General features: G+C 39.4%; 1 protein-coding gene across 3 annotated transcripts in view; it reads right to left on the bottom strand.

The window, feature by feature from the left end:
• Positions 1-2,008: 2,008 nt before the first annotated feature.
• Positions 2,009-22,539, bottom strand: part of gtpbp2b (GTP binding protein 2b) — a 22,535-nt gene continuing 2,004 nt past the window's right edge. The window contains exons 4-13 of one of the 3 annotated variants that reach the window (XR_013815837.1): positions 17,120-17,225; positions 11,764-11,961; positions 11,438-11,612; positions 11,054-11,273; positions 10,696-10,831; positions 10,561-10,619; positions 7,987-8,158; positions 7,703-7,867; positions 3,703-5,288; positions 2,009-3,649 (exon numbers count right to left, since the gene is read on the bottom strand). Coding sequence is in view for 2 of the 3 variants with exons in the window: in XM_079807763.1 (XP_079663889.1) it covers positions 5,100-5,288; positions 7,703-7,867; positions 7,987-8,158; positions 10,561-10,619; positions 10,696-10,831; positions 11,054-11,273; positions 11,438-11,612; positions 11,764-11,961; positions 17,120-17,225; positions 17,756-17,815 (1,480 nt within the window). In the remaining variant the exon portion in view is untranslated. Of the gene's footprint in view, positions 5,289-7,702; positions 7,868-7,986; positions 8,159-10,560; positions 10,620-10,695; positions 10,832-11,053; positions 11,274-11,437; positions 11,613-11,763; positions 11,962-17,119; positions 17,226-17,755; positions 17,816-22,539 lie in introns of all 3 variants that reach the window. The other 2 variants (XM_079807763.1, XM_079807764.1) reach the window with 2 other exon arrangements.

The following is a 22,539-nucleotide window of genomic DNA, read 5'->3' as shown; positions in this document are numbered from 1 at the left end:
TCCCTTACATCCCAAAAACACAAACACAGTTCTCACGACAGTCCTACTAACGGACATATTACTATTATGACAAGATTCAAGGGTTATATCGATCATGAAAAGAGGAAACAAACATATATTAGGAGTCGTGCTCGATTTTTCGATTAATCGTTTTTTTTAAATGTGGTCGATTTAAAATCATTTCTCAAAGGCCACGAATCGATTATTTCCCATATTTATTTCCGGAAACATTAAACATAAGATTAACGTAAATCGAATTACTAGTCTTCTCCACTAGATATCACCCTCTTATTTGCCTTGCGCGATGTTACAAAGGAGCGAGAGGCGCACCTGTCATTCATTCGTTCAGTGCTTAAATGGCATCTTCCAGTGCATTGTCGACGTTTGTAATGCTGAGGTGAAATGCTGTAGTAATACTACAAATCTGCGGAACCATTTGATGAGACATCACCCAGACGTTGCAACACCCCCACAGCCGAGCAAAAATAGATCACTTACATGCGAATGCTTGCCTTGCATTATGATCATTGTATTAACTTGAGCGTTCACTTAAGCACGTACGTTAGCCATTATAGACATATTCAAATCAACTGAGTCAATAGACAGCACAGGACCAATAATTCAAACCTAATAACTTATATTATAAACAGATTTCCTCATATACAAGTTGGTCCACATAAGTGAGCACTTTAAGGTATTGTTGTTCGTTACCATGGCAATTACTTGTGTCCAGGTATGATATAGTTATTTAATATACAGGTTTGTGGCTCTTAATTCCTTTTTAATTACCAACTTGTAAACTTATGTCCACTGTCACTTTTTTATAAATATAGTATTTGTATTAAATCTATATTCATTGAGTTGAATCGAGAATCGAATCGATTTGAGATTTAGATTTTAGATAGAAGATTTTTAGAACCCCTGAATCAATACCCAGCCCTAATTAGGAGTATATTATCTTACTTTTCGGACACACTCTGTGAGCTGACGCTTGAAACAGACAGTGAGGAGGTTTAGACGCTCCAGGCTTATACGGTGTGGAAATGAATGGGTCTTTATCAAACATGACACATGAGCATATTCTAGCAAAAGCCAGCATATATTAGTCCTGTGAAACAAAATCAATGTTACTCGCCTATCGAGAAGAAATAAAGCAACCTCGGCCTTCGCTCCTTGAGTTCTCTCCAGCGCTGGAAAGCTGATCCGATATTTACACAGGTCCTGCTTCTTGCCTGATCGTAAGCCTTCTTTTGTTCCACAGACATCTTCCACATTTGTTTTTTTATCTGCCACCTTTCTTTCTGTCGTTGGCTAATGTCCGTCCTGTGTCGTGTCTTTTGAATAATGACGTGCACTGAGCGCTCTCTTCTCCCCATCATTAGTAGACACGCCCCTTACTGCTGATTGGCTATACATTTGTTTTGGTACTCGGCCCGAGACACTTTTATAAAGCAGTTTTGAAATACCAATTACCCCACCTTTAAAATTTTGGGCTGCCATTATAACGCTTGGAAGAGCCAGGACATTTTTTAATATAACTCCGATTGTATTCGTCTGAAAGAAGAATGTCATATACACCTAGGATGACTTGAGGGTGAGTAAATCAAGGGCCAATTTTCATTTTTGGGGGAACTATCCCTTTAAGACTAATATATATACGAATCAAGAGGTTTATTCCAAATTTCCTGAAGAGACTCGATTGCTTTATATGATGAACGGAGAAAGTCTTATGGGTTTAAAACAACATAAGGGTGACAGAATTTTCATTTTTGGGTGAACTACCCCTAAAAACTATCCCTTTAAGTGTACTGTTCTACTTGTGATTTATTCATCAACAATTTGACAAATTCTGTGACATTCTGCATTACATAGTAAAATCTATTTTTATGAATAAAATTATGCAATTCCATCCACATTTTCTGCATCAAAGAAATCATAGGGCCCTAATTTAATGCCATGATATTGAACTGTTTTAAATAAAATAAAATAAATTACAAACAAAGGGTTTCCACAATAAAACAATTTTTATTACATAGGAGCTAATAGCAAAGCAATAGATATCTAGTCAGGTTTGTTTGCAGGCTTTTAAAGCCTTTTTTTAAAGAAGTACATGAAATGAAGATACATCCCAAACATAAAAAAGCTAACCAGTTGTACTTCAGACAATATTAATTATTATTTGGGTAAGCACAACATGCACTGTTGACCAATAGTTGAATTTATGAAACACAAGAAGAACAAATTTCTCTTTTTTTTTGTAAAACCATTCTTGACACATCGTTCATGTGAAAATGTATGCAAGAATGGTTTTACGGGTAATTTACACTTGCTCAAGTTTCATAAATGATGCCAAATATTCAATATAGTTGAATGAAATGAGCTTTTATACATTAGCTGTGACATTATTAGTTTAGTAACTTTAAATGATCACTCATTTATATCTATGATCAATACATTCAGTGTTTTAATAATTGCACAGTATCTCAAATAGGACTGCACAGGAGAACGAGACGCACAACACATTTGTTATCTGGGTTCCTGTGCATGCTCAAGACGAATGCCGATCGCTTTAAGCTGCCTTAAGTTTTCCTGGTCCGTCCCAAGCATGGGGCGCTCATGTTCGCTACGGGGCCCGGTGCGGTCGCACCAGTTGCACAGCCCTGCCTTTAAGCCACCTGAAATGACCTAAACCTCGCTTATATTTGCTAACAAACAACCGTGCAATATGCACCATTTTTTTTGGAGTCATATCAGTGAAGATAAATGTATTATTAGGCACAATGTAATCAGGATTATGAAAACCCAGTCGTGCCTGACTGATCTTACAACACTAGAGCTCCAAAAATTCCCTTTCAGTTAAATCTTCTGTCCTGAAGATGGGGGCGATATCCCATCACACCAACAAACGCACTGAAAATAAACTAAATTACGTGAATGATAACAAGGCTGTGGTCATTTATTAATAAAAAACTGTTGTTCATGAAAGCATTTGTGAATAGTTTGGGAATCAGTGTATTTTTCATTATCACATTAAGGGCCAGATTTACTAAATGGCAAATTAGCATAAGCGCCATTCCAATCAAAGCGCAGATGGTGGTGGAAATTTCTGCATGTGATCTACTGACGACGCGCAAATTAAAGAACACAGACACAGCCGGATCATTTCCATAATGACCAAAGCAATCTAGCGCAAATGAGCGTCTGGTTTAAGGCCATTTTTTTGGGTGGTAAATAATGGCGAAAATACCATTGACTAGCGCAAACCTTAGTAATGATTCATTTAAATAAGTCGTCATTTAAAGTAGTTTTTTAACGCCAAAATAGGGTTTGCGCTGGTGCAAGCTTTTAGTAAATCTGGCCCCAAGTCTGTTACAAAAAAATCAAATGGACTATATTGTTGTCCGTTACAACCTTGTTTTCATTTGCGACTCATGATGCACTGTAAGATATCGGCCACAATACTTCCATTCAAGGTCATTTTTGGGAATCATTTAATATTTCACTTGACCAGACGTTGATCACTTGAAGGGATAAGTTCACCCAATTACTCACCCTCAAGTTGTTCCAAACCGGTATCAATCTCTTTTTTTCTGCTGAACACAAAAGATATTTTAAAGAATGTCGATAACCAAACAGTTGATGGACCCCACTGACTTCCATAGTACTATGGAAGTCAATGGGGTCCATCAACTGTTTGGTTACCCATATTCTTCAAAATGCCTTCCTTTGTGTTCAGCAGAAGAAAGAAATTCATACCGGTTTGGAACAATCTGACGGTGAGTAAATTATGACAATTTTCATTTTTTTTTTTTGTGAACTATCCCTATAATGTAACATGTTCACCAAGGTTACTAATTGCCTTTCCAACAAATCTTAGCCTCTGACGAAGTTCCGACAGTGTCCACAATTTTGCCACATCATTACAACTGCTCCTACGAGCATGCAACAGGACAACGGGAACCAAACTCTTCCCAACAATATTGTACAGTCTGATAATCAACAACCATAAAGGACCATAAAAATCATTCAGTGTGAGCTCAGCCCAAAGTATACTTGGTGTTTACTCTTACTCTAAGCTGATTGCGAAATTTATGTTATGTACACTATGCACTCAACCTGATTTTTCTAACCATGTGTACTTTATACTCTCAACTCATATGCACCTTGAATTTTGTTTGCACTAACTAGTTGGAGTGGACCACAAGGTGGCAACACTGGCTCGGGGAAGAAACTAACAACAAATCAGTAGACACTTGTGTGAGGAGGTTAAGAGATACCTGACAAACTCTAGTAACCTGGCTCCGCCCTCCTACGTACTTCCGCTCAATTTTCATTTTTCTTCAGTACTCCGTCTGGGATGGCGGTATATTCTCTGGTTTACTCCGGTCAAATTTTAACCGATCCAATCAGCGAACAGAGGGAGTGACTGAGAACGATGACGTGGATCTGGGCAGATCTAATAGTTTTAAACTTCAACAGAGTATCCGCCTAGAGTGGCCAGACTCTGTACAAATGAAATGCCCGAGAGTCTGGTAGGACCAGGCCAAAATTCTAGTGCCTTCGCATCAAAGCTGAAGTATACTTTGGGCTTGATGCCTACACTAAGATTCTTGCTTCCAACCTTTCTGTGTAAATCTGAACAAAAACAAATCCGAAGTGTGTGCACCAGATTTGCTGTACATTTTTAATACTACAGAGGATCTGAAGAAGTAATACTACTGCTGAAAAAAACGAATTTTCAGATGCTACGATTGTTCTCCTATCTATAATGCAGTCTGTAGGCAGGAGTTTTTCCTGCAGAAATCTGCTCCAGATACCAAACTTAGCAACTGGAAATCCCACATGCTTCCCTCAAGGTCAGCCAGCTTTAACGTAACATGTGAAACGCACGTGTGCAAAAATAGGAGAGCCCAGACCATTACACCCAGCAGACATATACTCGAATCGTTAAATCACTGTACCACAACCCTGCAAATGTCACTGGAACGGAGAGCATTTACACACAGGCAAATCTACAATCTGAGTGGAAATGAAATGTGTATGATAAAACTAGGGGATGCAAACTCAAGGCAGGGACAGATCAAATGTCCTCTTTTGGTCTAACTGTGGTTCTGGTTGCGGTTCTGATCAGGCATGTGGTTCTGGGTGGAGGGTAGAAGGTGCGTTACGTGTCCTATGCCTTTGGTCACCCCCTCTCTGAAGAGGAGTTTGGCTCCCACGCGCAAGTACTCGGGGTGCTTCAAGAATCTGAAACACACTACGGCTCTCTCTCCTGTCCGCAGCTCCTCCTAGAGGACAAACAGACACATATTCGTGATGAAACAGAGCAACACTCTTCAGAACACTGTTTGTGAACGAAAGTCAACTGGGTTTGTAAAGACATGATTCCTTAACGCAGACATGGGCAACGTTGGTCCTGGAGTAGCACTGTCCTGCAGAGTTTAGAACCAACCATAATCAAACAAACCTGAAAGAGCTAATCAATGTTTTTAAGGATTACAAAGGCCAAAGCCACTTCAAGGCAAGCCTGCAAGGTTAGCAAAAAAAGCCTGCCAAAGCTGCACGGAAGGAGACCAGAGGCCGTAATTTTGAATGGGTGTCAATGAAGGAGTCTTCACTATTCTGAATAAACTGCTTTTGTTGGAAAGTGGCTTATTTAAAGGATTAGTTCACTTCAAAATGAAAATTTCCTGACAATTTACTCACCCCCATCTCATCCAAGATGTTCATGTCTTTCTTTCTTCAGTCGAAAAGAAATTATGTTTTTTGAGGAAAACATTCCTGGATTTTTCTCCACATAATGGACTTCAATTGCAACCAACGGGTTGAAGATCGAAATCAATGCAGTTTCAAAGGGCTCAGCACAATCCCAGCCGAGGAAAAGGGTCTTATCTAGCAAAACCATCGATCATTTCCCCAAAATATGCATGTATATGCACTTTAACTTTGGTGTTGTGCTTCTTCACGACATATGACGTCATCATGTCGGAAAGGTCATGACCATAAAAGGAAGACCACCGTAGGTGGAAGTACCCAAAAACTCCATCTCATGTTCTCCTCCAACTTTATAATTGTCCGACATCGTTGTTTTACCTTTATTTTTGTGAAGGCCGTTTGATTTAGTCAAGTCAAGTCACCTTTATTTATATAGCGCTTTTTACAATTTCAATTGTTTCAAAGCAGCTTCACAGTGTTAAACAGGAAAATAATGCAACAGAATTTTCGGCTGTACAGACACTCTGGAGAAAACGGTGATGTCATCCAGCTCGGTTAAATTACCATATAGTGACAATGCGGGCAGATCAGTAATTTAGTTTAAAATTTATTGGAATATTTAGTTGAAAACTTTGTGTCCCCCAACTGAGCAAGCCAAGCCAAAGGCGACAGTGGCAAGGAACCAAAACTCCATCAGGTGGCATAATGGAGAAAAATCAACTTTGGGAGAAACCAGGCTCAGTCTGGCCAATGAACAAACAGTATATGATTATGATTCTGGCAACATTACAGGTCAGAAGTCATATTAGATCAGAATATTTGAAAGATCGGAGTCATCACGCCAGAGACGGGTTTATTTAGGATGTCGAGTCGATGAGGCATGTATTAGATAGGAATATTCGAAAGATCGGAGTCCTCACGCTGGAGACTGGTTTATTTGAGGATGCTGTGTCGTTGAGGCAATTATTAGATAGGAATATTCAAAAGATTGGAGTCATCACGCAGGAGACGGGTTTATTTGAGGTTGTTGTATCGATAAGGCAATTATTAGATGGGAATATTCAAAAGATCGGAGTCATCACGCCGGAGACGGGTTTATTGAGGATATCGTGTTGAAGAGGCAATTTCAGGGGGGAGTCTAATTGACATTTAGTCTTTGCACATTCTTTTTAACACTGGGTCGGTACTGGTCGGTACTGTCATGGACGTGACCTTTCCGACGTGATGCTGTCAAACGTCATGAAGAAGCACAACACTGAAATCGAGTATTTGAGGTTAAAAAGTATATACATTTTTCTTTTTTTAGAAAATGATCGATGGTTTGGCTAGATAAGACCCTATTCCTTGGCTGGGATCGTGCAGAGCCCTTCGAAGCCCTTTAAAAACTGCCTTGATTTGGACCTTCAACCCGTTGGTTGCCATTGAAGTCCATTATGTGGAAAAAAATCTGGGAATGTTTCCCCTCAAACTTCTTTTCGACTGAAGAAAGAAAGACATGAACATCTTGGATGAGATGGGGGTGAGTTAATTATCAGGAAATTTTCATTTTGAAGTGAATTAATACTTTAATTAATCAACAGCCCATCAGCTAATCTTCAACATGTTTACTCTTAAACATTCGTTTTGGATTGATCTATTTTTAGAGTTTACACCGGGGAAAAAATGCTTTATAAGAGCTGGTTTTAAAAGAAAAGTCACGGACAAATGCGTGACAGGTATGATTCAGTTAATGGCACTTCTCATTCATTTCTATGGTATCCGCGATTGACTGTCGCACAAATCTGAACGAAATTTAATTTCAATGCTGTTCAATGACGTGATCCAAGTTAGTCGTTATGCTTTCTCCAATGGTACAGCAAAGGATCCTCGTATCTCCCAATAATATGACCATCTCTGGTAAGGCTACATGTGAGTTTTTTATTAGGGTTGGAGCTCTGCACTCCAGGACCGACGTAGCTGTTAATGTCAAAAAGCAAAAAATCCACACCTTCCCAAGAAGGCACTCCACCGTGGCGGTCTGCCTCACGTTCCCCACATGCACCGTGACCTGGAAACCACGGCGGAATGTCTTGGCATGGAACAGGAGGACAATGGCGGCCTCAAACTGCCAGCAAATTGTAGGGTTCATTTTAGGACTCACCATGACCATGCCCTAAAAACACAAACACTCTTTAAAAAAGATCAAAGTGAAAGACATTGTAAAGATATTTAAATGTGTAATGTGTAGGCTATGTTGTGTTTTCTCCTCTTGCTCTCGTTTTGAGATCAGACCTTTCGTAGTAAAGATCGATCGAAGTTCCCAAGCGCAAGCGTGGCGGCCTGTCCGGCTCTCAGCACACGGCAGCCGGAGCGATTCCTGTGAATACTGCACACCTTCAACCTCAGGAACCTCCCATCATCGGTGGGACCCACAACTAGTCGGTCTCCTTCACGACACACACCACTGCGTGTGAATGGAAAGTCAATTATCAACTAGAAAAGGAAAGTTTGTCAAGACAAATTTATTATTGATTGGCTTGAAAAAGCCTTGTAGTGTGAAGCTTCAATAGGACTTACGTTGCGGTCACATTGGCCATCGTTTGGCAGATTTTTGCTATTGAAATCTAGTAATTTCAAAGGAATCCATGTAATATAGGATTTTGCATCAGGGCGAAAGATTTCCTCATGCAACAGGTTTAATTTGGTCACAAGGATTTTCCGTGTCGACCAACGGCTTCTTGGTTTGAAAGTGACTTAACTGTGAGCTGTGCTTCACACATCGCTAAACTATTGACAATAGACAATGTACCTTTTTTCCTGCAAAATTTTGCAAATGTGATCACACCATTATGCAGTCTGAATACTATAGGAAGAGAGATTCAATGTTTACAGATTATAGATGTGACTTTTAAAGCTATGTTTTGGATAGGGTGTTCTGGGAGGTGATATAAGCAGTTGAAAAGCAGTTGAAACAATGCTAAAACATTGTTAGGTAGTAGATAAGTTGTTCTGAGTGGTTACTAGGGTGTTGCTAAGCAGTCGCCATGGTGTTGTTCTAGGTAGTTGTGAGAAAGTTATAAGACAGTTGGAAGAGTGTTGCTGGGCCATTGCAAATGTGCTTTGGTGCTAGGGCATTGAAATGTAGCGGCAAAGCAGTTGCTACAATGCTAAAACATTGTTAGGTACTAGACAAGTTGTTCTGGGTGGTTGCTAGGGTGTTGCTAAGCAGTTGCTACAGTGTTCAAGGTGGTTGTGAGAAAGTTATAATACAGTTGCCAGAGTGTTTCTGGGGTGCTGCAAATACGTTTTGGTGCTAGGGCATTGAAAAGTAGCTGCAAAGCAGTTGCTACAATGTTAAAACATAGTTAGGTAGTAGAAAAGATGTTCTGAGTGGTCGCTAGGGTGTTGCTAATCAGTTGCTATGGTGTTCTAGGTGGTTGTGAGAAAGTTATAAGACAGTTGCGAGAGTGTTGCAAATGTGCTTTGGTGCTAGGGCATTGAAAAGTAGCTGCAAAGCAATTGCTACAATGTTAAAACATTGTAAGGTAGTAGAAAAGATGTTCTAGGTGGTTGCTAGGGTGTTGCTAAGCAGATGCTATGGTGTTCTAGGTGGTTGTGAGAAAGTTTTAATACAGTTGCCAGAGTGTTTCTGGGGTGCTGCAAATACGTTTTGGTGCTAGGGCATTGAAAAGTAGCTGCAAAGCAGTTGCTACAATGTTAAAACATAGTTAGGTAGTAGAAAAGATGTTCTAGGTGGTTGCTAGGGTGTTGCTAAGCAGATGCTATGGTGTTCTAGGTGGTTGTGAGAAAGTTTTAAGACGGTTGCGAGAGTGGTTCTGGGGCTTGCAAAGGCGTTTTGGTTCTAGGGCATTGAAATGTAGATGCAAAGCAGTTGCTACAAAGCTAAAACATTGTTAGGTAGTAGATAAGTTGTTCTAGGTGGTTCCTCGGGTGTTGCTAAGCAGTTGCTATGGTGTTCTAGGTGCTTGTGAGAAAGTTTTAAGACAGTTGCGAGAGTGCTGCAAAGGCGTTTTGGTGCTAGGACATTTAAATGTAACAGCAAAGCAATTGCTACAATGTTAAAACATTGTTAGGTAGTAGATAAGTTGTTCTGATTGGTTGCTAGAGTGTTGCTAAGCAATTGCTATAGTCTTATAGCTGGTTGTGAGAAGTTATAAGACAGTTGCAATAATGTTGCTGGAGCTTGCAAAGGCGTTTTGGTGCTAGGGCATTGAAATGTAGATGCAAAGCAATTGCTACAATGATAAAACATTGTTCGGTAGTAGATATGTTGTTCTGGGAAGTTGCTAGGGTGTTGCTAAGCAGTTGCTAGGGTGTTATGGGTGGTTGTGGGACAGTTATAAGATGGTTGCAAGAGTGTTATGGTGGTTGCTAAGGTGTTTTGAGTGGTTGCAAGGGCATTGCCATGTGGTCGCAAGTGTGTTTTGGGTGATTGCTAAGAGACTACGAAGGTGTTCTGAATGGTCACTAGGATATTTATATGTGGATGCCAACTAAGCAGTTGCTACAATGCTAAAATACTGCTAGGTAGTAGGTACATTGTTCTGAGTGGTTGTTAGGGTTTTGCTACAATGATAAAACATTGCTAAGTTGTACATACATTGTTCTGAGCGGTTGCTAAGGTGTTGCTATGGTTTCATAAGGTGTTCTGAATTGTTGTTAGTGCATTGCTAGATGGTTGCCAGGCAGTTGCTTCAGAGCTAGGGCATTGCTAAAGTGTTCTGAGTGGTTGACAGGGTGATGCTGTGTGGTTACTAGAGTTTAATAAATTGTCCTAAATGGTTGCTAGTGCATTGCTAGGTGGTTGCTTCACAGACAAGATTGACACAACAGATGTGGACTGACCTGTACAGTGTTCCACCAACCACTGTCCCCACATCAGGAACACTGTAAATCTCATCCACCTGCAAGAACACATCACTTTGACATTAAATTGACATTATAAACAACATATGATTGTTAGTTAAAGAGTGAGTGTACCTGGAACTCTGTGAGCTGCTGCATGAGCTCCTCTTGCTCTTTGCTGTTGCTCAGAGGAGGAAGAATGTTGAAAAAGACCTTTAAAAGGTCCAGATTCTCCCCAGATACACTGGAGAGGGTGAAGATGGGCGTCACACTGTGGGGAGAGAAATACATCATTACACACACACACATACACAAACTAGTGTTGAACAACTGTGGTAAGGTAGTTTTGTAGGGTACTAATGTTTACATATTTAAATCTTAAAGGTACAGTACCAAAAACTGTAAGGCTCAGAAAGAAGGTGGAAAGTTGGGGGAAAAAAAGTAATTTCAATAAACATGCATAAAAACCCTTTCTTCTCATACACACATGTACCTGGAGGATTGTGCGAACTGCTGTGCAGCGGTGACGGCGTCATCAGGGTTGGCCACCACCATGGGGACCTTGTTGCAGCCGGGCTGTTTGAGCACTCTCTCCAGCTGACGGACCGTTTTCTCCACTGTGCTTTTTCCACAGAGGTCCACTTTACTCACCACGATGAATATGGGCACCTTCAGCGCCATCGCCAAACCCAGGTGCTCCCTAGTTGTGCCAGCTGAGAGAATTTTACAACATGAGATAATAAATAACTAAATTGTATTGAATTTATAGTAAATATTTCATATAGCCCCAACTTTAGTTCCACGTTTTATTGATTTTTCTTTAAACATGTTAATAAAACTTTTAAATCAATATAAATATATATGCATAAATACTAACCAATGCCAGTATTGGCTCCCACCACCAGCATGGCAAAGTCTGGACAGTAGCTTGTCAAGCCAAATATGGTGGTCTTCAAGTACTTATAATGACCAGCCAGATCAATAAATGTGATCATCTTCGAAGAGCTCTCACAGATCTCCTCTGCTGTACGGGAGTCACTGTAGTTTACGACCTAAAACCATGCAAAAAACAATTACTTCTCAAACCAACATGCATATATGCTAGCAAGTAAGAAGTTGTTGGTTTAAATCCCATTTAATGCTTTACTGAAAAAACGCACCTGAAATGAAAGTGTACTTGTGGGTTTAAAATACTTGTCTCACCTCTCCTTTGCTGTTGAAGCCAAGGATCTCAAAACTGATGCTGGAGGTGCGTCCGGTTTGAATCTCATGCAGGTGTCTAAATAGGTTGAGTCTCGCCCTGCCACGTCCGTTATCCAGCTCGCCTTGAGTCAACACCCCCAGGAGAGTTGACTTCCCCGAGTCCACATTACCCAGAACAGCCACACGAAGATCCAGGAACTGCACACACCAATTTGTTAATGCATACATTGTTAGGGGCTGTTTACGCAACACCATTTTTTTTCCCCAACTAAAAACAGAAAACGTTTTATGTGTTTAGGCCGTTCCTTTACACAACAATGGAGTTTTGGGGGCCTGAAAGCGCAAACTTTGAAAAAGCATTTCAAAGTGTAATTTTTGAAAACGTTACCATTCTCGTCTCCTTGTAAACTACATTTTGTGGAAACGATGATGTCATGTGCATGTGTATTACGTGTTCAGTCAATAGGCGCAAACTTTTGAAAACCGTGAAGTAGTGAATAGAGTTTCATCGCCACCTAATGGCCTCGTTTTCACTGATCTGTGTGAATGATCTCTTTGACAGTGGTCTCATCTGTCAAGGAAAACTCAAAGGAAAAACTTCTCTGTTTTAAGCATATTGTTGTCATGTAAACGTACCCTTAGTTTAGTTCAGGGGTTCTTGAGGTCAACTTTCCTGCAGAGTTTAGCCCAACCTTGATCAAACTCACCTGCCTATAACTTTCTAGAAATCATGAAGACATTGGCTGAATCCGAAATCGCCCCCTAAACCCTCATTCACTATTCCCTATGTTAGTTCACTAATATAGTTCACTTGAAGGAGGGAATGAAAACGAGTGAATTCGGACAGCCATTGGTTGTTCATAGGCTGTACACTCATTATTGCAGTGCAATGTGGGATTGAATGAGTGCACTTAACAACGTCCACTATGGTTTTGGACACCACTACAATTTGAGGGTATAGGGGGCAATTTCAGATTCAGCCATTGATTAGCTTGTTCAGGTGAGTTTGATCAAGGTTGGGCTAAACTCTGCAGGAAAGTGGACCTCGAGGGCCCAAGTTGAGACACCCTTAGTTTAGTGGGTCAGTGACAAATTAGGATGGCTGTAATGATGAAAAGGATTTTTTTTTTTAAATCTGTTTTTATCATTTCACATAAATATTAATTTAATTACTCTAAAAATGTCCATTTGTTTAACATCCATAATGTAATAAGTAAAGTAAAATAACATTCACTCACCTAAAGGATTATTAGGAACACAATACTAATACTGTGTTTGACCCCCTTTCTGCCTTAATTCTGCGTGGCATTGATTCAACAAGGTGCTGAAAGAATTCTTTAGAAATGTTGGCCCATATTGATAGGATAGCATCTTGCAGTTGTTGGAGATTTGTGGGATGCACATCCAGGGCACGAAGCTCCCGTTCCACCACATCCCAAAGATGCTCTTTTGGGTTGAGATCTGGTGACTGTGGGGGCCATTTTAGTACAGTGAACTCATTGTCATGTTCAAGAAACCAATTTGAAATGATTCGAGCTTTGTGACATGGTGCATTATCCTGCTGGAAGTAGCCATCAGAGGATGGCTCAGGTAGGCCGTGCAATGCAAACAATGCTCAGGTAGGCCGTGGCATTTAAACGATGCCCAATTGGCACTAAGGGGCCTAAAGTGTGCCAAGAAAACATCCCCCACACCATTACACCACCACCACCAGCCTGCACAGTGGTAACAAGGCATGATGGATCCATGTTCTCATTCTGTTTACGCCAAATTCTGACTCTACCATCTGAATGTCTCAACAGAAATCGAGACTCATCAGACCAGGCAACATTTTTCCAGTCTTTAACTGTCCATTTTTGGTGAGCTTGTGCAAATTGTAGCCTCTTTTTCCTATTAGTAGTGGAGATGAGTGGTACCCGGTGGGGCCTTCTGCTGTTGTAGCCCATCCGCCTCAAGGTTGTGCGTGTTGTGGCTTCACAAATATGGAGTCAAAATAGGGCCACATATATCTGCAAAATAACACAATGTTTTGCAAACAAAAAATATGTTTTGCAAAAAAAAAAAAGTTTTGCAAAAAAAAAAAAATAATTTTGCAAAAAAAAATAGAATATTGAGAAAAAAATGCTTTTTTGCAAGTAAAAAAATAGTAATTGCAAAAGAAAAGTTACCACTGAGAGGAAAAATAAAGTTTAGCAAAGTAAAACTTGCAGCATTGACTTTGCAACACCTTTGCGCCGCTCCTTTAAATCTGCGTTTCCGTCATCCGTGCCTCTGAGGCGCAAGCTTTCCTTTGCGCTTCATTTTTCTTTGCGCCTCGCTTTGTGTCCCTGATTTGACGTGGGGGAGGAGTCAAGAGGTTGGGGTGTGTACATGGGTGTGTACAAGGGACGAAGGCGCGTCCTTCTCGTTACGTCAATCAATACAATCTGACTTAAATTTGGCCACTCGCCCTTGAGGCTGAGCAACTGTGCTGATCTCTCGCTGTCTCAATTAATTTGCCCAATCTCATTCACTTTCTATGCAGAGGATGATCCATCGATGTCTAGCATTCTGGTGTAAGGGTTATAAATACCCATGTTGCATGCATGCAGCTCTCAGCTATGTTAACTAACCAAACTACATCAGGAATCATTTCTTGAATCTGTCTGACACATCATCAGTGTTGGGGTAAAGTGTTACAAGTAGAGCTGTCAATTTAACTCATTAATTAAAAAAAAACACATGATTAAAAAAATGTATGCAATTAATCATGCCCAATATATTCTTGTGTTCAAAGACAGTTAGATGATATGCAGCAGAATGACACACAGAGGTCTCGAGATCCATACGGTCTGGGGCTCGCGCTGATGACGTAACGAGAAGGACGCGCCTTCGTCCCTTGTACACACCCATGTACACACCCCAACCTCTTGACCCCTCCCCCACGTCAAATCAGGGACACAAAGCGAGGCGCAAAGAAAAATGAAGCGCAAAGGAAAGCTTGCGCCTCAGAGGCACGGATGACGGAAACGTGGATTTAAAGGAGCGGCGCAAAGGTGTTGCAAAGTCAATGCTGCAAGTTTTACTTTGCTAAACTTTATTTTTCCTCTCAGTGGTAACTTTTCTTTTGCAATTACTATTTTTTTACTTGCAAAAAAGCATTTTTTTCTCAATATTCTATTTTTTTTTGCAAAATTATAATTTTTTTTTTGCAAAACTTTTTTTTTTTTGCAAAACATATTTTTTGTTTGCAAAACATTGTGTTATTTTGCAGATATATGTGGCCCTATTTTGACTCCATACACAAATGCTTTTCTGCATACATCGGTTGTAACGAGTGGTTATTTCAGTCAAAGTTGCTCTTCTATCAGCTTGAATCAGTCGGCCCATTCTCCTCTGACCTCTAGCATCAACAAGGCATTGTCGCGCACAGGACTGCCGCATACTGGATGTTTTTCCCTTTTCACACCATTCTTTGTAAACCCTAGAAATGGTTGTGCGTGAAAATCCCAGTAACTGAGCAGATTGTGAAATACTCAGACCGGCCCAACAACCAACAACCATGCCACGCTCAAAATTGCTTAAATCACCTTTCTTTCCCATTCTGACATTCAGTTTGGAGTTCAGGAGATTGTCTTGACCAGGACCACACCCCTAAATGCATTGAAGCAACTGCCATGTGATTGGTTGATTAGATAATTGCATTAATGAGAAATTGAACAGGTGTTCCTAATAATCCTTTAGGTGAGTGTATTTAACCTAAAAAAGTATTGGATATTTTAAGAACCTGAAAGACTTTCATAGTCATGAGAGATCCCGTTTATCACATGACAACAAAACAGCTTCTGGTATGTTGTTTATATCCACTGACTTTCATTTGTTGGAAAAAAGTTATAAATGTTGTTGGTAACACTTTACAATAAAGGCTCATTTGTTAACATTGATTAATGCATTAACTAACATGAACTAACAATGGGCAATATATTTTTACAGCATTTATTAGCCTAATGTTAGTTTATAAAAATGTTTACGTTCATGTTAGTTCACAGTGCATTAACTAATGTTAACAGATACAGTACAACTTATGATCTTCTTAATGTATTAGTAAATGTTGAGATTAACATTAGCTAAGATTAATAAAAGCTGTAGAAGTGTTGTACTATGTGTTGTTTGTTCATGATAACTAATGTAAAACCTTAACTGTTTTACAAGAAGAATACTACAATAAAATTGATAATTGTATTTTAATAATTCTTTTAAAAGATGTTTTAGTAATTTAATAATTTAAAAAGTAACATAATAGCTAGAAAATAACTAAATAGCTAAATTTAAATTAAGAATATAAGCCTATCAAAGCCTTTTTCTTTAACACATTAATTCCTTAAAGGCAAAATATGTAAGATTTTTGGATTAAAATATCCATCAACCACTAGAACAATGTTGACTTGCGTACTTACACTATCCCAAATGTTTCCAAGAATGTTTAAATCCAGAGAAATAAGCCATTTTAACCAGGACACAGGACATGTCCGTGCGTCGCCTATCAATGACATCATACTGGTGTTACCCTCGATTTCCAGTTTTATTTTGTAGAAACCATGGAAACACCAAAGATGCTGTAATATATTTTGTGTTTCATTAGACAGGTGAGCAACTGTTTGGATACATTCTCATCGACAGAAAACTAATCATTGTTATAGCTCAATACAGTTAGTCTTATTGTTTAAATCTCGTTTTCTTGATTTACCGCGAGTCCCATGTTTTACCATGCCTAATATCGATCTAGTTTACTGCAGTGTGCAACAGGTGTCTCATAGTAGCCACCGAGTGAATGCACAGAGTAGCATTATAACATAACTTTCAACACACTCAAGTGTATCTAATATGATAAAACAGCGCTGCGTTACCCCACATACACATGGACAGAAGAAGAGGACGAGGCGTCATCAAGCTACGCCTTTGTTTTAAATAAGCGACCTCTAATGGTGAAAAAATACATATTGTGGCTTTAAAAATGGGTTACACTTTATTTTAAGGTGTCATTGTTACAGTGTAATTACATATTCAAGTACTGAGTAATTTTAATTAACAATATGTACTTACTATAGGGTTAGGGTAAAATTAGGGTTTGGTTTAGGGTTAGTTGCATGTAATTATGAATAAAGTACTGTTATTTTATATTAAGTACATGTAACATATGTAACAAGGACACTAAAATAAAGTGTTACCAAAAATTTTCATTATAAAACAGGTGTATTCAGGAAATTCAGGTCATGTATGACCGAGCTAAATGTTTTAAATGTTGTATGACTAACCCTAACAACCACAATTCACAACGGAAATTAAAGGGAAACTAATTGAGGCTTCACAAGCTAACCTGCTGGTCATCTGGAACTTTCCTCACAAGAACTTCTGCGATTTTCCGGCGAGCTCTGTCGCAGTCCACCTCCCTCTCTCTCAGAAGTGTGATATCAGCTCCAACCCTGCGCAGAGTCACAGAGTCTTACCAAGACAACACAACAAGCTTGTAAGCCATTTCTTACACATTGACATTAAAGAATTAAAGAGGCCATATTATGCCCTTTTACAAAGTCTTGATTTTTTTGGAGGGATTTTGGGGGATTTTTTACTGCCCCTTTCTTCCCAGTCTGTCAGTAACGCTCTGTTTAGTTCCTGTCTCTATGAAGCCCCTCCTTCTGAAAGTTCAATGTGCTCTGATTGGTCAACCGCTTTGAGCGTGTTTAGAAAATGTCACACCTCTAACTATAGACTTGGTGGGCGTCGTGTCATAGCTGGGGGCGTGGCGTGGGGGCAGAGTCAACGTGGGGGAAAACAGTCCATTCCCCCACAAATTAAAAACTGAGCCATATTGGGTCAGATTGTCCGTACAGTATCTGTGACTGATAAACGACCCAACCGAATCAATGGCCAGAGGTGTCATTTTCTCATCAAAATACAGTGGGGGAGAACAAGTATTTGATACACTGCCGATTTAGCAGGTTTGCCCACTTACAAAGCATGTAGAAGTCTGTAATTTTTATCATAGGTACTCTTCAACTGTGAGTGATGGAATCTAAAACAAAAATCCAGAAAATCAGATTGTATGATTTTTAAGTAATTAATTTGCATATTATTGCATGACATAAGTATTTGATACACCAGAAAAGCAGAACTTAATATTTGGTACAGTAGCCTTTGTTTGCAATTACAGAGATCATACGTTTCCTGTAGTTCTTGACTGGTCTTGCACACACTGCAGCAGGGATTTTGGCCCACTCCTCCATACAGACCTTCTCCAGATCCTTCAGGTTTCGGGGCTGTCGCTGGGCAAAACAGACTTTCAGCTCCCTCCAAAGATTTTCTATTGGGTTCAGCTCTGGAGACTGGCTAGGCCACTCCAGGACCTTGAGATGCTTCTTACGGAGCCACTCCTTAGTTGCCCTGGCTGTGTGTTTCGGGTCGTTGTCATGCTGGAAGACCCAGCCACGACCCATCTTCAATGCTCTTACTGAGGGAAGGAGGTTGTTGGCCAAGATCTTGCGATACATGGCCCCATCCATCCTCCCCTCAATACGGTGCAGTCGTCCTGTCCCCTTTGCAGAAAAGCATCCCCAAAGAATGATGTTTCCACTTCCATGCTTCACGGTTGGGATGGTGTTCTTGGGGTTGTACTCATCCTTCTTCTTCCTCCAAACACGGCGAGTGGAGTTTAGAACAAAAAGCTCTATTTTTGTCTCATCAGACCACATGACCTTCTCCCATTCCTCCTCTGGATCATCCAGATGGTCACTGGCAAACTTCAGACGGGCCTGGACATGCGCTGGCTTGAGCAGGGAGACCTTGCGTGCACTGCAGGATTTTAATCCATGATGGTGTAGTGTGTTGCTAATGGTTTTCTTTGAGACTGTGGTCCCAGTTCTCTTCAGGTCATTGACCAGGTCCTGCCGTGTACTTCTAGGCTGATCCCTCACCTTCCTCATGATCATTGATCGTCATATTGAACTTCTTCCATTTTCTAATAATTGCGTCAACAGTTGTTGCCTCCTCACCAAGCTGCTTCCCTATTGTCCTGTAACAATTTTACAATTTTATCCCTGATGTCCTTACACAGCTCTCTGGTCTTTGCCATTGTGGAGAGGTTGGAGTCTGTTTTATTGAGTGTGTGGACAGGTGTCTTTTATACAGACGAGTTCAAACAGGTGCAGTTAATACAGGTAATGAGTGGAGAACAGGAGGGCTTCTTAAAGAAAAACGAACAGGTCTGTGAGAGCCGGAATTCTTACTGGTTGGTAGGTGATCAAATACTTATGTCATGCAATAAAATGCAAATGAATTATTTAAAAATCATACAATGTGATTTTCTGGATTTCCGTCTCTCACAGTTGAAGTGTAGGCCTACCTATGATAAAAATTACAGACCTCTACATGCTTTGTAAGTAGAAAAACCTGCAAAATCGGCAGTGTATCAAATACTTGTTCTCCCCACTGTACATGCTGCTCCGCCAACCCCCAAATAGGTATGACATGCCAACTTCATAAATCACTCAGTCTTTCGATGAAGACGTTAATTCAGTGTTCCTGAATTTAACAGATTAAAAGTATGTATTACATACATTTAACATTTTAAAATGATCATTAATGTGTCTTGTGTTTTGAAATTGATATTTGGAGTTGACATGTCAGTGTCACAGTATTATTAGAATTACTGACAATAGCAACGTTTTTTATTTACTTTTTTATAGCATCCATCTTCATCAAAAGACTGGGTGATTTATGAAGTAGCCTAGCTATTACGTTGTGTAAAATGTACAAGTGTCATACATACAGTATAATGTGACTGTCAGCTTAAAGCACAAGCATGAGCCCAGCCCTTCCCATCATGAAATAAAGAAGACTTTTGATTGTTTTGTACATTAATAACCTCACACATGGCAACTTTTAGGGACTGCACCAAGCAAAAATAAAATCATAATCATTACAAAGAGTAAAGATAAAGCGTCTAACAAGGTCTACGTGCATTCATTATAATGGCTTGTTTTCCCCAACGGCATATGGCGGATATGATGTTTTGTGGGCGTTCCCAGTAATGCTGACCAAGTCTATATGCACAAGCTTTAACACAATACTAACTCAACTCAACCAGGCCCCGCCCCTTTTATTTTGCATATGCCTTTTATTTTGCGTAGGGCTGGGTATTGATTCAGATGTTCCAATTCGAATCGATTTCGATTCGCAAGCTCTCAAATCGATTTAATTTCGATTTTCGATTTAACTCAATGAATATAGATTTAATACAAATACTATATTTATAAAAAAAGAACAGTGAACATAAGTTTACAAGTGGGTAACTAAAAAGAAATTAAGAGCCACAAAACTCTTTTTATTTTAGGTACACTTGGGTACATTAAAACAGAACCCATCTCTATATTTCAAAATGTATACAATTATGTTAAATGCAATACAACTTTGATGCAACTTTCTTCAAAAAAAATTATCTGAGAAGTATTTTATAAAATTTTGTTTTTATGGATATTTTGATATATTTATTCTAAAACATAAAAAGGATATTGGCTGATTTTCAGCAATTTTCAGTACACGACAAGCTTTTCTTGCGATTTTGCTGACCGTCATGTGTGCAGTTACTTTTCATACACGAGAAGCGTGTTCATACCTAGACACAAGTAGTTGCCGTGGTAACGAACAACAATACCTTAACGTGCTGACTTATGTGGACTAACTTGTATTTGAGGAAATCTGTTTGTAATATAGTCTATTAGGTTTGAATTATTGGTCCTGCACTGTCTATTGACTCAGTTGATTTGAATATGTCTATAATGGCTAACGTTCTGTGCTTAATTGAACGCTCAAGTTTAATACAATGATCATAATGCAAGGCAAGCATTCGCATGTATGTTATCTATTTTTAGCGGTTGTGTGCTCGGCTGTGGGGGTGTTGCAACGTCTGGGTGATGTCTCATCAAATGGTTCCGCAGATTTGTAGCATCTCACCTCAGCATTACAAACATTACAACACACCGGAAGCCGCCATTGAAGCACTGAATGAACGAATGAATGACAGGTGCGCCTCTCGCTCCTTTGTAACATCACGCAAGGCAAATAAGAGGGTGACATCTAGTGGAGAAGACTATTAATTAGATTTACGTTAATCTTATGTTCAATGTTTGCGGAAATAAATATGGGGGAAAAAATCGATTCGTGGCCTCTGAGAATCGATTTTAAATTGACCACATTTTAAAAAACGATTAAACGAAAAATCTAAAAAAAAATGTGCCCAGCCCTACTTGGGCGGGAATGATTTAAAAAAGGGATGTTGTGATGTACTTTAAAAATGTAGTCGGTTACTGACTCCAAATTACACAGCAAAAATTGCAGTTTGTAATGTTATCCATTACATTACACATTTAAGGTAATATAATCTTTTGATTACTTTTAGATAACTTTTGACCTAACTTTATCTATCACATTGATTTGAATAGTATAATCCTACAATATTGTAAGAAAAAATATTACATTCTTTGTAATCAACAACATGAAGTGCAATAAATATTACATTATGTCAAGGTTTCCCAGACTGGAGTTCATGAGTTTACGCTATTATTAAGTAATTAAATCATAAAAATGTTCAATTAAAATAAACAATTTTTAAATACAAACAATCAAACAAATAAAACACCTACTAAAAAGATTTTAAAATGACTGTTTACCTGCATGTCATATGGCCATTAACTGACATAAACCAAGTATTTTAAAATGTAATATAATGTAATTACAAATACCGTATTGTTCCGAATATAAGACGACCCTGATTATAAGATGCCCCGCCTTTCAAGATGTCTATCTCTAAATGCTTTTATTTATTATTTACATTTTTGTGTTGAAAGTATGGTAAATACTGGTAAAATGTACCAATGATCACATTTAAAAATAAACACTTTTTGGCATATACACCAATAAGGCATAACATTATGACCAGGTGAAGTGAATAACACTGATTATCTCTTTATCACAGCACCTGTTAGTGGGTGGGATATATTAGGCAGCCAGTGAACATTGGCTGCGTCCGAAAACCTAGGCAGCTGTTTCGTTGCCTCGCTGCCTTTTCAGACAATTACTTGTAAGGCAGCGTTTGTGCATGAAGGCATCTCATGAAACTAATTTCGGACAGACTTCATAGGCAGTGTAACTGTTTAATGATCTACAGCAAAATAGAGAGAGATTTGGTGAGAACTAAACAAATATGTAATTACTACATTAGTAATTTCTCGCTAGAAGTGACATCAGAAGTGGAAAATGTTGGTAAAAAAAACATACATTTACACACAAACTGACCAGCATATGCCATTTTCGGACGCCATCTTTTTTTTTCCAGCTCAACTGTAACAGAATGGAAAGCGCAGGATTGTGGGATAGCAAAGGCAGCGAAAGATACATATGCTGCCTTCAAAAATTTATCAGATGAAGGTATCTCAGGTTTCGGACGCAGCCATTTTGTCCTCAAAGTTGATGCGTTAGAAGCAGGAAAAAATGGGCAAGCGTAAGGATTTGAGCGAGTTTGACAAGGGCCAAATTGTGATGGCTAGATGACTGGGTCAGAGCATCTCCAAAACTGCAGCTCTTGTGGGATGTTCCCGGTCTGTCAAAAGTGGTCCAAGGATGGAACAGTGGTGAACCGGCGACAGGGTCATGGGCAGCCAAGGCTCATTGATGCATGTGGGGAGTGAAGGCTGGCCCGTGTGGTCCGATCAAACAGACGAGCTACTGTAGCTCAAACTGCTC

The sequence above is a fragment of the Gobio gobio genome (genome assembly GCF_949357685.1).
Source record: "Gobio gobio genome assembly, chromosome: 24".
NCBI lineage: Eukaryota > Metazoa > Chordata > Actinopteri > Cypriniformes > Gobionidae > Gobio > Gobio gobio.
The sequence above is the reverse complement of the archived record's forward strand: the minus strand, read 5'-3'. Positions and strand labels throughout refer to the sequence as shown.